The sequence below is a fragment of the Myotis lucifugus genome, unplaced genomic scaffold (genome assembly GCF_000147115.1).
Source record: "Myotis lucifugus unplaced genomic scaffold, Myoluc2.0 scaffold_1416, whole genome shotgun sequence".
Lineage (NCBI taxonomy): Eukaryota > Metazoa > Chordata > Mammalia > Chiroptera > Vespertilionidae > Myotis > Myotis lucifugus.
The window spans coordinates 21,694-36,510 of record NW_005872464.1 but is presented as its reverse complement, the minus strand read 5'-3'; the positions used below and the strand labels follow the sequence as shown (position 1 = coordinate 36,510).

Below are 14,817 nucleotides of genomic sequence, written 5' to 3'. Positions count from 1 at the left end.
TTTAGTTTTGGTATTTTCCGTTTAAAGAAGTTCCCTTAACATTTCTTTTAACGCTTGTTTAGTGGTGATGAACACTTTCAGCATTAGCTCACCTGGGAAACTCTTTTCACTCCTTTAATTCTGAATGCTAACTTCTCTGGATGGAGTATTCTAGGTTGTAGGTTTCCACTTTGAATATTTTGTGCCATTACCGTATCTGCTGAAAAATCAGCTGATGGTCTTCAGAAGAATCTCATGTATACAACTAGCTGATTTTCTCTTGCTGCCATTAAGATTCCTTAACTTTTGTCATTTTAAATATGATGTCTCTTGATATGGGCCTCTTTGGGTTCATTTTGTTTTGAACTATCTCTGCTTTCTGGATTTGGATGTCTGTTTTCCTCACCAGGTTGGGGAAGTTTTCAGTCATTATCCCTTTAAGTATGTTTTACATCCCTTTCTCTCTCTTCCCCTTCTGGGACTCCAATGATTCAAATGTTGGCACACTTGATGTTGCCCCACAGTTCTCTTCAACTGTCCTCACTTTTGAAAATATTATTTTCTTTTTACTGTTCTGATTGACTTTCACTACCTGTCCTTCAGCTTGCTGACTCATTCTCCTGCCTCAACTAATTTGCTGTTGATTCCCTCCTGAGTATTTTTGTTTTCATTTCAATTATATTCCTCAGTTCTGATTGGTTGTTTTAAATATTTTTCTATGTCTTTGTTGAAGTTCTCACTGAGTTCATGTATTCCTCTTCCAAGTTCATTGTGCATACTTATAACCAGAGTTTACTTTTAACTCTTTATCTGGTAAATTGCTTATCTCTGTTTCATTTAGTTCTTATTTATGTATGTATGTCTGTTTCTTGTTTGTTTGTTTGTTTATTTATTTATTTATGTTTCCTTATCCCTTATTGGAATACATTTCTCTGTCTCCTCGTTGTGGCTGACTCTTTCTGTGTGTTTGTTTCTATGAATTAGGTGAAATAGCGACCTCTCCCCGTCTTGAAGGAGAGACTTGTTTAGAAGCCTCTCCTCTGTAGACTGTGTGAGCCAGGTGTCTTTAGCAGGCTAGCCGGAGCTGCAGTGGGAGTGGGCCATAGGGAGCCTTGGGGGTAAGGGGCCCTGAGCTGGAACTGCAATGGGATTGGCTGTGGAAGTCCCGGGGACGAGGCACAGAACTAGTGTGGGCCGGGGGCCTGGGGCCTAGGGCCTGGGTTCCTGCAGTTCCCCTCCCACTTGCAGATGTTCTCGGTTAGTAAATGGATTTTCCTCCTTATAGTCTAGGTGCCCTTTTAGCCAATGTTTTTCACTTTACCCACAGTGGGAGGGTCTGCACATACACCCTCAGGGATCCCTGCCCACTGCAGGTCAGTGCTGGGGTGGGGTTGCCATGGTGCCATGTCTCTGTCTCTCCCCCCGTGTCTATGGGATTTCTCTCTTGTTGGTCGTGCAGAAGTTGTTCAGTCAGCCCTCCTTTCCTCTCCAGGGGGAGCTGCTCTGTCTGCAGGTGGAAATTTAATGTGAAATGGGGGGAGGTGATCTCAGGCCTTTTCTGCACTGTCGTCTTGGACTGGGAACCCTTGATTGATTTACTGTTTTAGCTGTTTCCCATCACCTACTTCTTGTCAGTTTGTTTCTATTGCTATAGTTTGTTGCTTGTTTTTATGTATTGCCTTCTAAAATTTTTGATTTAAATTATTACATAAAATATTTGTATGTTCCTCAAGTTAAAACTATTAAATAAGATATAAATTCAGAAAAACACAGATTCCTTCAATCTATTCCCTCATTTTGCTCTGTAGACAACCACTTAAAAATCCATCCCTTGTTTCTATAGATAGATGACAGATAGGTAGAAAAATAAATAGGCAGATGAAATGAACAGGTTGATCTATATGTCCTGCTCTCCTCCTCTGTCTTATTAAACAAAACGCTGCATAAAACTCTGCTGCTCCGTGCTCACACGCATTGGGAGGCCACCCCACAGGAGTCTCTCATGTCCCCTCCAGGGCAGAGGATTGCACTCTGGTGGCACATCAGGGGGCCACACGCTCCCCTGGGTGCCCAGCAGGGGCCCTGGTTGATGCTCAGATAAGGCCCACACAGGGTTTCCTGTGACAGACAGTGAGTTTGCCACACAAGCTGGAGGCCTCAGAAGCGCACCTTTCCCACTAGAGTTGCAGCTCCGTCCTGATGGCCTCCGGGACCTGCTCATGGGGAAGGTGCATCTCAAGGAAGAGTCAGCACAGCACGCATTTTATCTGAGGCACAGAAAGACTGAGGAATAGAAGTGAAATAAGTCAGTCAGAGAAAGATAAATACCACATGATCTCACTCATTTGTGGAATATAGAGAACTACATAAGACTGATGAACAGGGACAGATCCAAAGACAGAGAAACAGCAATCAGACTATTAATCCCCAGAGGGAAAGTAGGGGAGGGTGGGGGTAAGGGGAAGAGATCAACCAAAGGACTTGTATGCATACATATAAGCCAAACCAATGGACATGGACAACAGGGGGATGAGAGCATGAGTGGTGGTGGTGGGGGGGGGAAGGGAGTTAATAGGGGGGGATATGGACACATTCGTAATTCCTTAACTAATAAAGAATTTAAAGATTAAAAAAAAAGACTAATACTTTAAAAGGGGACTTCAAGAGGTACCAGGTTTAGGAACCTTCTTTTAAAAAATTAGAGAAAAAAAGTGAAAAGAACATGATTATAGAAACAGTGAAGACATCATATCCTTACAAGTGGCCTGCTTTTCTTTTCTTTTTAAAAAAGAAATATTTTTTATTGATTTCAGAGAGGAAGGGAGTGAGAGAGAGAGAGAGAGATAGAAACATCAATGATGAGAGAGAATCATTGATCAGCTGCCATCTGCACACCAACCACTGGGGATTGAGCCAGAAACCCAGGCGTGTGCCCTGAACTGGTATTGAATGGTGACCTCCTGGTTCATAGGTTGACACTCAACCACTGACACACCAGCTGGGCTTGTCTGCGTTTCTTATACTTGCTGTCCCCTCTCAGTATCCCATGGGCAAGGGAACCTGTGTGCTTGTCTTTGAGAAAACACCCACGTTGGAGACCACCGTGTTCAGGTCCATGGCAGGCTTTCTCCTGGCTCAGGAACCAGGAGGGAAAACTCATGAAAAGCAGGACGGGAACAAGGAAAGCTTTTCTTCCTACTTCCTGCCCTTGAAGCCTGTGAGCCAGATGATTTCACTCCATATTTAATTAGGAACATTTTGTAAAGAAATGTGGGCTGAGGTGAGCTAAGGTGCTTATCAGACAGCAAGGGTTGAACTCACAGGGACAGGGAGGGATGGTGATAAGGTTCTGCAGTCAACACTGGGGCCTCCAGGTCCAGGGCGGGCAGGAACCAGCAGGGAGGAGCTGCTGGGGAGTCAAGAGCCAGGATGCAGCCAGAGTCCAAGGCGGCTCTCCTTGTGGAGTGAGAGCCCAGCAGGAAACCTCTTCAAGCTGCCAAGGGGCCAGACAGAAGGTTCTTTCCTGCCCCTGTCGCCATGGCCACCTCAGCTCAGGAGTCCTGCAGACAGAGGACAGTGCTGTTCCCAGGCCCAGCCAGCAGGGGCGCTGCCCTCCCAGGCCTCCTGCTGTGGCTCCCAAGTGAGATGAAATGCTCAGAGGCCACAGGAGCCAAAGCTGCTTTAGAGCTGCCTCTCACCAGGCGGGAGGAGACCCTGCAGTGTAAGCGGCCAGAGCCACACCCAGCCTCCCCGCTGTCTGTCCCCTGGCTCGTCCCCTGCACCTTCTGTTCTAGGGAAACCGAATGCGTCCCTGAGAGAGGATTAAAGAGCGTTGCCTGCGGGCTGAAGTCCAGAGTGTCCTGGGAAGAGAAGGAAGATGCTACTTAAAAGATATGAAGGTAAGTGTGTCCCCAAACACAGGGTCCCCTGCCCAGGCCACCTGAGCTTCTCCAGCAGCACCCCCACCCGCTGACACCAGAGCAGGGACAAGAGCAGAAGCTGAGAGCAGTGGCCCCGAAGCTGTCACATCCAGTGTCATTAGTGACCACAGGGCCTGCTCCTCCATGTGCCCCAGGATCTGCACCCAAATCCCCGTGCGTGTTAACCCCTCTCTAACCCCACAGCCATGACTCCTCATGTCTCCACCCTGAGAACCGGGAGCTGGTTATTTCTGCATTTCCAGGGAACGTGAGACCGACAGGGAAAGAGAGGCTTCTACTGCGTTGCCATACCCAGAGCTCACCCAGCAAAGCCCCAGGTCCCCCTACCGTCTCGGGGCCTCGGCGGCCAGCAGGCTCCTTACCTTTCTGAGCCCTGAAGTAGATGAGCAGCCCTGCCCCGAGGAAGAGCAGCCCCAGCACGAAACCCCCGGCTCCACTCAGCACCTTGCTCTGTGTGGATCCAGACTGGGCCCCTGAGAGAAGAAGCTGGTTTTAGTGGGTTTTAGCCCAAACCAACTTCTCTAATGGAGACCCTGGGATGGAGAGCTGGGGGGGGGGGGGGTGGGTATAGGGAGGAGCTGCCCTAGAAGAAGCAGAACAACATCTATTTCCACAAATGAGACCGAGGTCACACTGAGCAGGTACAAGGCCCAGGCACTGGCCTCAGGTCCCCTCACACCCGACCCAAGGCCACTGCTTTGGCCTCTGAGGCTGCGGAGCCCGGAGCTTGTGACCTCCAGGACTTGGCCCGGGTGACAGAGCTACAGAGAGCAGAGCAGACAGGCTCTCCCGCGGCAGGAAGGTCCCCACGCTGTGGAGGACGCGCCTCTTCCCAGATCACAGTGGGCAGCTCAGCGCAGGCAGAAGCACCCGCCCAGCCCGACAGGGGATGGTGCCCAGGGCCAAGGGGCACCATGAAGGGGAGAGTGTGGGGAATTCAGAGCAGGGCAGGCATGGAGGCCTCCCAGGGCTATGGGTGTCCACAGAAGCGATCACAGGGCTACCCTGCGGCCTGTGCTGAAGGAGAGACAGAGCAAAGGAAAACGGGGTGTGGGGAGAGGGGACCCTGACCCTCAGGGACAAGCAAAGGCCCCTGAGGGGGGAGGCGTGTGAGGTCAGAGGGCGTCTCACTCCATTCCACGGTGACAGGGCTGGTGCTGCTGGGGTGCCGCACTTGACAGGTGTAGACCTCCCCTCTCCGGGGAACTGTTTCCAGCATCACCAGGGTCTGGAAGGTCCAGTCCCCGTTCCGGATCAGGCCCGTGGACACCACCCCGGCCTCCTCTTCCTGGCCGTTGCGCAGCCAGCGGACCTCAATGTGGCCCGGATAGAAGCCGTTCACGGAGCAGACCAGGAGGTTGTGGTGCTGCAGGCGCTGGGTCTTTGCAGGATACACGGTCACTGTGGGCTCAGCTGGGACAGAGAAGGCGGAGGGAGACGTGAGCAGGACAGGCAGGCCCCATGGTTGCCCCCCTTCAGCCTTATCTCCAGTCCCAGGCTCCAGGCCCGGGCAGGCCCCCCTCAAATCCACCCTGTGGCCCAGCAGCAGGTAATGCCATGAGCCTTGAATCTCTGCCTAAGCCCAGGCCACTGGATTTGAGAGACGTTGAGGAAATTTGGGGGATTTTTCGCATCTGGAAACAGTTACTCATTGTTGAATGAAGTGTTTACAAATCTTTGCGAGGCACAGAGTGTGTGAGTTCCAGCGTGATTTCTGGAGCAGGGCTGCCTGGTCACATCCAGGCTGTGCCTCTTACTGGGTGATCCTGGGAGATCCTCTCTGCTCAGCTCCTCACCTGCAAAGGGGGTGGTAATGCTAACTCACCGCTTAAGGACATATGAGGACCAATGGGCCTGAAACATGTACAACAGCGGCTGGAACACAGCCATCACTGTATGTCATCTGTTTATCACATATGGAGAGAGAACATAAGGAAAGCAGAGGGAGAAGCTGGGGAGCAGCTTGGGGAGATGGGGACTCAGGGTGTGAAGTCCTGGGAATGCGATCACACCTGAGAACACAGAGATGGTTCCCCTGGAAGCAGGAAAGATGGTGACTCCCTAGCTCCAGGGGCTGAGTCCTGAGGGAGAGGGAGGAGCAAGGCAGCATCATTATAACACTGACAGTGACACTCACTGAGCAACCCGCTCCTTCTCAAAAGAAGCCGGCCTGTTATTGGGATTGTTGACATTTTATAATTGTCTCTCTTTTCAAGCTGACATTTGAGCTCAGGGCAGGGTCTGGGATTCATTAATGCATGTACTTCCTGCCTGACATCAGACCCAATAAATACAGTTTTGGAGGAGGAATAGGAGAAGCGGGAGGAGGAGGAGGAGAATGAGGAAAGATTGAGGAGTAGGAGGAACCCGGGGGAAACATTTTTACTGGACCTCAAAATTGTAGATTTAAGATTGATGGAAAGTCATTGCTAGCGACTTCTGAGTGCATTTCATTACCTTAAAGATGTTTAAATTCCTCACATGGAAAGTAATAAAACAGAATGAAAACACAAGCCAGGAGCTGGAGAAAATGCTGCACCAATGTTAGCAAAGTGTCCATCTTGCTGCCTAGAGAACCTGGAAAATCACTGAGAAAAAGGCCCGGACCCCAGGGATGAAGGACAATAGGCCATTCCTAGATCAGGATCAGCCATTAGCCAACACGTATGTGGAAAATGTTCAAGAACCTTAGAAATCAAAGAAGGACAAATTTAAAGTCAAAAACAATTTTTTACCTGAGTGTTTGGCAATATTGAATAAGATTAAAACAGAATACAAAGTAAATTGTCAGAACTCTAGACAGTTAACATGTAATGACTTAAATGCTATCAGCCTGTGTGGATGTAACATCAGTGTGTTAAGTAACACAATTACAATTAGACCCTGGCTCCCCATCACCCCCTCTGTAAACACAGGGCACTGAGGGGGGAACAAGACACTGAGAACTGAAAGGAGCTCAGAGAGGCCAGAGGTGCCTGGGAGGCCCCGCCCCTCACACCCAGCCTGACCCTCTGCCCAGGGAAAGGCTTGTGCACCCAGCACCCCTATTCCAGGGGCTCAGGGTCAGGGGGGGTTGGCCAAGACAGACCTACTCCCTCCTCCCACCTCCCCCACCCTCCACGCTGCTCCCCAAACCCTCCCCCCACTGGACAGGACTGGGCACCCCTGTAAACGCCCTACACAGGACAGGACTCAGGGTCCCCACAGCCGCCCTCAGGCCCCTCAGGGGTGCTCCTCACAGCCCTGTGTGCACACCCTACCACGCCACCCCTCCCTCCTCCCACCCTTTACACCCCCCTCGAGCTCACTTTTCCGCTGCACCAGGAATCCTGTCACCCTGTAGGCCTCTCTGCAGAACGTGTCCACGTAGGCCCGCCTCTGCTCCAGTTCGCTCTCCAGGCTGTTCCAGTCCTCAGCATCTGGCCACCCCAGCTCAGTCAGTGCGAGGAACTCCCCCACGTCGCTGTCGAAGCGCAAGTCCTCCTGCCCATTGTGGATGTATCTCTCCAGGTACCGCACCCGCTCCGTCCCGTTGGAGAAATGACACTCGTGTTTAACCTGCTCCAGGAAATTTGCTGCGGGGACAGGAAGGACCCGTCACGCTGGTGAGAGAAGATGGCGACGCCGCCCAGTGCTGGCGCCAGGCGGTGGGGACACAGGCCCAGGCACCGCCACTGCCAGCGCCCGGGGCCCTCCTCTGGGGCTGAGAGGCCGCAGGGCAGGGAGACCCCTGGGACCCTCAGCCACTGGGGACCCACTGGGCTGCCCCGCGGGCTCCGGGCTCCAGGCTAGGGAGGACTTGTGCCATCACCGCCTCCTCCTAGATGCCCCCCCATGACCCCCAGCCTCTCCCTTCCCCACACCCGCCTCCTCCTGTCACCCCCTGGGCAGGGGACCTCGTGCCAGGCCCCAGCTGCCCGGGACCCAGGCAGGAAACCGGGCATCGCCTTCTGCTAGCTCTGCAGCTTAGAATTCACCAAAGTGCCCATCACAGCCCAACCACAGGGGCATCCACACAGGAGGGAGATGGAGCAGGGACCACAGGGTCCAAGTCCCATCAGGGGCGGGGCCAGGGCCTCTGAGTGACAGGATGTGGGGGAAGGTCACTTTTTTGGGGGAAGGGGGTGTAATAAACGCCCCAGGGATTAGGAACAATAGAAGGTTACAGTTAAATTAGGTCATCGCAGTCTCTGGCTCTGTTGCAAAGACCACAGCTCCCTCTTAACATTTTTTACAAACAGGTCACGGATTAGCCAGGGGTGAAGAGCCTAACCTTTCTAAGGTATGAGCCTGTAACCTTCCAAAGGCATGAACCTGTGGCCTTTGAAAGGTATGAGTCTGTGACCTGTGTTGAGAAATGGAGTAACGAACTTTGTGTGTGTTCAGCCAACCGTTTGTGGTTTTGTGAATAAAAGCTTACTTCTACATCTGGTCGGGGCTGCAGTTCGGTCCTTGCTATGGCGGGGTGCTGTAACTGCAGTTGCTGGCCAGCTAATAAAGGCTCCTAAATTCTACCCTTTGGCTCTGGTGGTCGTCTCTTACGGGTTGCGCCATAACAGGAGGCACCTCTCAGGTGAAGGCAATGCCACCTGCAAAGCCTGAGAGAACCCATGTGCCTCCTGGGAACCCAGGGAACAGGCTCTGAGCCCAGACAGTGGGAGGGAGGGGACAGGAGCCTGGAGGAGGCGGGTGCTGAGAGCCTGGGGGTGAGTTAGGGGGCTTCTGCTGCATGTAAGGGAGAGCACTGAGGAGGTTCAGGGGTTACACCCTAATCCCAATAGGGCGCCCTCTCTTTCCTGCATGTCCAACCCAGGAAGCACAGAGAACAGAGCACACCTGTGGTTAAAGCAGGGGGTGGATGGAAGCTCTGACACCATCGCTGGTGTGGAGAGAGTCCCTGCAGAAATGGGAGGCCCTGACTGAGGACAGGGGGCTCCCCACGATGCACGACTCATGGAGGAGAGACACGGAAGGTCAGCAGAGATGAGTGACCACAACTCATGATGTTTTGACAAACATCGCATAAAGCAAAATAAACATAAACATCTTGAGCTTCAATTGATTGAATGGGTTCAACGAGAAAGTGGTGAATTTATGTAACTGTCTAATTTTTTTCTTAATAAACCGTGAAGAGCTGCATTGGAAGGTGAGTGTGTGTGTATAAGGCGTGAGTTTAGAATTTTTAGAAACAGCCAGTGTCCAGCTGTGTTCTCAACCTCAACACTACTGACATTTGGACCAGAAAATTCTTGTGGTTGGGGTGGGTGTTCTGCACACGGGATCCCCACCAGTTGTCAGAGAAACCCTCCCCCCACCCCCACTTGTGACAACCAAACATGGCTTTACATATTGCAGACGTCCCAAGGGTGGGAAGTGGTGGAAGGGGTGATAAACCATCTGAAAAATCTGGGGTGCAAAAGCCACTGTTGATTATGCAGCAGCTGGGAATTAACATAAAAATTCAGCCAATATTATCTCTGTGGAAAGTCTAGGTCTACATGACATTTATATTCTTTGGGAATCTGGTTCCAGTGAGACTATTTTTCCAGGAAAATGAATTCGTTCAGAACCAAGATCTACCTGTTTCTTTGTGTCGCCACCCAATCTCCCGGCCACTGGCCCACTGCTTGTCTCCAATAGAAGTTACAGCCACGGCCATTTGTTTCCCATTCAGAGTCCCAACTAATTCCCTTTCTAACCGCCTCCTGCTCCCAGTAATACCAGGAGGCATCAGGTTACCAGCCTTGGCCAGATGTGGACTCTCATTTCTATAGGCAGGTCCTTCAGAAGGGGAGCAGCTGAGATGACCCCCTCACATAGACAGATTACAAACAGGAGCAGGTCCCAGCTTTAGATGGAGACCTTCACGGAGAAGTGATGGCAGAGGGGAGGGCACTCTGCTCAGACTCGGTCTATGTAACTTTTCACAAATTCTCTAGCACCTTCCTGACACATGAGAAGTTGAAAAATAAACATGTGTGAGTTGCTGTTCACTGTAGCCTGTTTGGTGAACACTATCAGGCCGTGCTCATGGGCCCAACTTAAAGGCCTCCAGATAAAGCAAATAAAAATACACAATTCCCAGCACATTTGGATTTAAGATAAGTAATTGCTATTTCTCTGAAATTCAGCTTAAATCGGGCATTCTATGTTTCCTTTGGCAACACAACCCACCCGCTGATGGAATCTGAGGCTGAGGAGGGCACTTAAACTCCCTTGAGTTCCTCACGTGCCCACGGCAGTCTGCACATAGTGTGAGCCCATAGGGAACTTTTCAAGGTGTAAATACAAAATGGATGTAAATTCCTCCTGTATATTGGAACTAGCAGCCCTTGCACCTGCTGCCCCCAACCCTGAGACACACGCTGGCACATGGGAACATCAGAAATCTCAGCAGCAAGTCGGACCCAGCCAAGCCCCTGTTCACAGTGGGGGTGGAAGCCCAGGCTCTAGAATGAGGATTCTAAATTAGAACATGAGCTCTCCCACTGGGTCAGATTATAAATCCCATGGGCCTTGTTTTTTATCTCTAAAATAGATGTAATAATACTGTATTCCTCACAGGATATTGTTAAGTGTGGAATTAAATAGTGATTCTTTCTGGTGCTGATCATCTAAGCACTCAATAAATAGCTTGCTATTTTAATTCTTATAATGCCTAGGAAAGCAAGCTCACAAGATCTTTCTATTCCTTAAATTCCTAGAGCAAATAATATCTTCATCACCATTTGGCAATTGTCTTTAATCCATTTTATCACTAAACTAGAGGCCCAGTGAACAAAAATTTGTGCACTGGCGGGGGAGGGTTGTCCCTCAGCCTCACTTGTGCCCTCTCACAGTCTGGGACCCCTCGGGAGATAACGACCTGCTGGCTTAGGCCTGCTCCTGGGTGGCAGAGGGCAGGCCCAATCCCTAGGTGCAACCCCTGGTTGGGCTCAGAGCAGGGCCGAGTGGGGAGTTGGGGCGCCACCCCCTGTCACACTCAAGGTAGGGTAGATGGGGAGGTTGCCACACCACCCCCTGTCACGCACAGAGTAGGGCTGATCAGGGGGTTGGGGAGCTCCCGCCTGTCACACATAGAGTAGGGCCAATAGGGGAGTTGGGGCACCGCCCCCTGTCACACACAGAGCAGGGCCGATCAGGGGGTTGGGGCACTTCCCCCATCACACTCAGGGCAGAGCCGATGGGGAGGTTGCAACTCCACCCCGTCACACACAGAGCAGGGCCCATGAGGGGGTTGGGGCGCCGCACCCTGTCACACACAGAGCAGGCCGATCAAGGGGTTGAGGAGCTCTCCCCTATAAGGCACAGAGCAGGGCCAATCAGGGGGTTGGGGCGCCTTCCCCTGTCACAAACAGAGCAGGGCGGATAGGGAGGTTGTGGCCCTGCCCCCTATCACACACAGAGCTGCAGGGCAATCAGGGGGTTTGGGCCCTTCCCCCTGACACGCTGATCCCGGTGCCGGGAGGCCTCGCGGCTCCACTGATCCCGGGTTTGGGAGGACTCGCGGCTCTGCTGATTCCGGTGCTGGGAGGCATATTACCCTTTTACTATATAGGATAGAGGCCTGGTGCACGGGTGGGGGTCGGCTGGTTTGCCCTGAAGGGTGTCCTGGATAAGGGTGGGGTCCCACTTGGGTGCCTGGCCAGCCTGGATGAGGGGATGATGGCTGTTTCCAGCTGATCACACCCCCTTCAGGGTGGGGGTCGACCACTGGGGTGCCTGGCCAGTCTGGGTGAGGAGCTGAGGGCCATTTTCAGGCTAGCGGGCGAATGAAGCTTCAAACCTCTCCTTTTTTTCTTTTTTTTTCTTTTTTATTCTTGGATTTATTTACCTTCTATGGCTGTCACTGGAACTGAGAGCCAGCTTTCTCTCTGAGGCTTGGCTCCAGCTCTGAGACTTCGTCTGCTGAAAGCAGGTATCTGGTTTGTTTGGGTTCTATAATCGAAACAGTGTTTCAACTCCAGCTCTGAGGCCCGGCTGGCTGAAAGCAGGTTTCTGGGTTTTTTTTAGCTTCTATATTTGTAACAATGTTTCTTAAACTGCAAGCTCAGAGCCCGGCAGCGGCAGGTGGGGAACGTTGGCTTCCTCCGTCACTGAAGCAAGCAAGCCTCATGTTCGCTTCAAGCTGCCTGGCTGCTGGCCGCCATCTTGGCTGGCAGTTAATTTGCATATCGCCCTGATTAGCCAATGGGAAGGGTGGCGGAGGTATGGCTAATTACCATGTTTCTCTATTATTAGATAGGATATCATTTTGATCACAAGGACAGAAACATTGGTGTCTGTATATAACAGGATATACATGCACCTAATATGAAAGTACTATGCTGACGAAGAAGAGAGGAACTTTCTAGATACTGAGATCTAGACTATGTCACCTGGTTCTACAATTAACCTTGTGACTCTGGGTAAGTTGCTTAAACTCTCTGAATCAGATTTCATGGGTGATTACATCTGTAATTGCTGCAGGTGAGACAGGATGGTTATGAGAGTCACACACTCAAATGTAGGCCTGGTGCACAGTAACTGCCCACTGTGACGCTGCTCCATGCCGCAGGGACCAGATTTGTCTTGTCCATGACTCCACCCTCATCCCCAGGTGGTGACTGTCTGCTCTGGTCACTAATAAACAGTGGCTGTGGAATTGGTGGCTTTCATAACCAGTCAACTCTGCCTTCAAGGCCACTCCAGTGGCTCCTTGCTGATGACTGAGCATCTCTGGTTCTCGAGTTCCCAGCTTCTCTTCAGGCTCCTTTGTTCTTATGCTTAGGGTCCAGCTGACTCCCTGAGCCCAGCGCACAGTCTCCCTGAGGACGCTGCTCAGAGGCATCTTCCCTCACGTCTTCAGCCCCCGTCCTCTCTTCAATGGTACAATCAGGTTTCATCTCATACACTCCACTGTCTGTGAACTTCACACCCACCAAACCCAGTGCTCACTTCTCTGCATGCCCTCACTTCCCTGCCTCCTAGCAGTTCTCACCAAACCTGGCCACTCCCGCCTGGAAAAACCTACTTCTCCTCACCGCCCTGCATCACCTTCTCTTGGTTTTCCTCAACACACTGCACCCCTTCTCAGTCTCCTTTGCAGACTCATTGGCCCTTGGTCCTCTGGGATCAGCCCTTGACATCTTCTCTCTCTCTCTCTCTCTCTCTCTCTCTCTCTCTCTCTCTCTCTCCTCCTCCTCCACCTCCTCCTCGACTTCCCTGGTGTTTAACACAGCACATGTGTCAATGACATCAACACATACACCCGCTTCCCTGGCCAGCTCTGAACTCCATGCTCCTGTATTCAACTGACCTCTTGGCAACTCCACACAAATGTCAAGAAATCATTTCAAACTTACACAAAACCTTTATTCCTAACCACCCCCTTCAAATTACTTCTTACACAGTCTTTCCTTTCTCAACACACAGCTCCACCAAGTTTATTCTAATTATTCAAGATAAAATCCTTAGGGATTGTGACTCCTCCCCCATTTCATCCATAACAAGTCATGGAAATATCTACCCCAGATCTGTTCACTTCCCCTTTCCCGCTGCCTTTGCTGCACTCACTAACTGAAGCCCAAGCACGTCACCTGGGAGCTCTTCCATGCTCCTCAAAGGCCCCCCGACTTCTCTTGTGAACCCTGCAATCCAATCCCCCCTGGTAGCTGGGGTTATTGTTTTTAATAAATGTACATGGTCTCTCCTTATACCCTAAGCAATTCCCATGTCTCTTCAGATAAAATTCAAACTTCTTACCCGCCCGTCAGGGCCCAATATGATTTGTCTCACGTCTTCTCCAGCCTCTTCCTATGTCAATGTCATTCCCCAACTTGCTCACCTGCTGCAGCCTCGCTTGCCTTCTTCCTGCCCCTTCAACATGGCAAACACGTTCCCACACTGTGGCCTCTCCCTCTTCCTCTCCCTGGGACACTTGTCCCCTAGATCTTCACAGGGTGGCTACTCATCATCCAGGTCTCATGTGTCTCAAGTGTCACTTCCTCAGGGACAGCTCCCTAAACCTTTGAACTGACGGCCTGTAACCTGGCCTAGGGCAATAATTTCAGAGCAATAATTGCACTGAATTTTTTCTTTCTTTAGGGGTTCATGAAGAAAGGAAAGGAGATGGTGGGGAGCCCCCTGGATACATCTCACATAGTAGGGAGAGGCACCTGCATCACAGATTCTGCTGAGGACAGAACACACAATCCTCAAAGACAGACCCTCTAATTCCTTTGACTCCCCATTAAATGCCAGAGAAACGTTCCTTTGGGGATAACTCAATACAATAAATGGAGGACTGGGTGGGAATTAGTCTGAGATCATTATTGCTCAATCCTCTCAAGACCCCTATGGACGGGGACACAGGCAGGGGAGATTTACTGGAGACGAGGTGAGAAGAACAGCTGAGATACATGGAGCCCCTTGCACACTCATAGTGGCGAGCACCAGCCCCTTTTGTGGTGGAAAGAATCAGGACCCATATGATAAAGGCAGGTGGCCACTGAAGAAAATGCCACCATTTTCTAAGGGACATGGCCTGGACATGGTGACAAAGCTAATTCCCTTTCTTCCTCCCCCACAACAGCTCACCCCCAAGGTGCACTTACGTGGAGTGTCCCTGGCCTGAGCCAGGGGAGGGCTCAGTGCCATCAGCATCACCTTCAGAGCAGCCATCCAGGAGCCTCCGGGGAGCCGCAGACACACCATGCTGGAGACCAGAGAGGACAGGGGCAGGGAGCAGGGGGGTCTCACTCAGTGAGGACTGTGACCCTTCTCCATGGACATCCCCAAAACAGCAACTGAGGCACTCATTTCTTAGTTCTTGGATTGGGTCATCTCAGTACTGAGAACCAATGAGCATCAGATGAATAGCATCACCAGTTGCTGGTCAGAGATTCAATAGAAAGGT

At 51.3% G+C, this 14,817-nt stretch overlaps 1 protein-coding gene across 1 annotated transcript; it reads right to left on the bottom strand.

Annotated features, from left to right (window-relative positions):
- Nucleotides 1–3,801: 3,801 nt before the first annotated feature.
- Nucleotides 3,802–14,679, bottom strand: LOC102428157 (DLA class II histocompatibility antigen, DR-1 beta chain-like). The gene is made up of 5 exons (XM_014449784.2): nt 14,516–14,679; nt 7,229–7,495; nt 5,052–5,333; nt 4,283–4,393; nt 3,802–3,839 (listed from the first exon to the last, which is right to left on the bottom strand). The coding sequence occupies exons 1-5, from the start codon at nt 14,613–14,615 to the stop codon at nt 3,802–3,804; spliced, it is 798 nt and encodes a 265-aa protein (XP_014305270.2). The 5' UTR covers nt 14,616–14,679.
- Between the last annotated feature and the right edge of the window lie 138 nt (nt 14,680–14,817).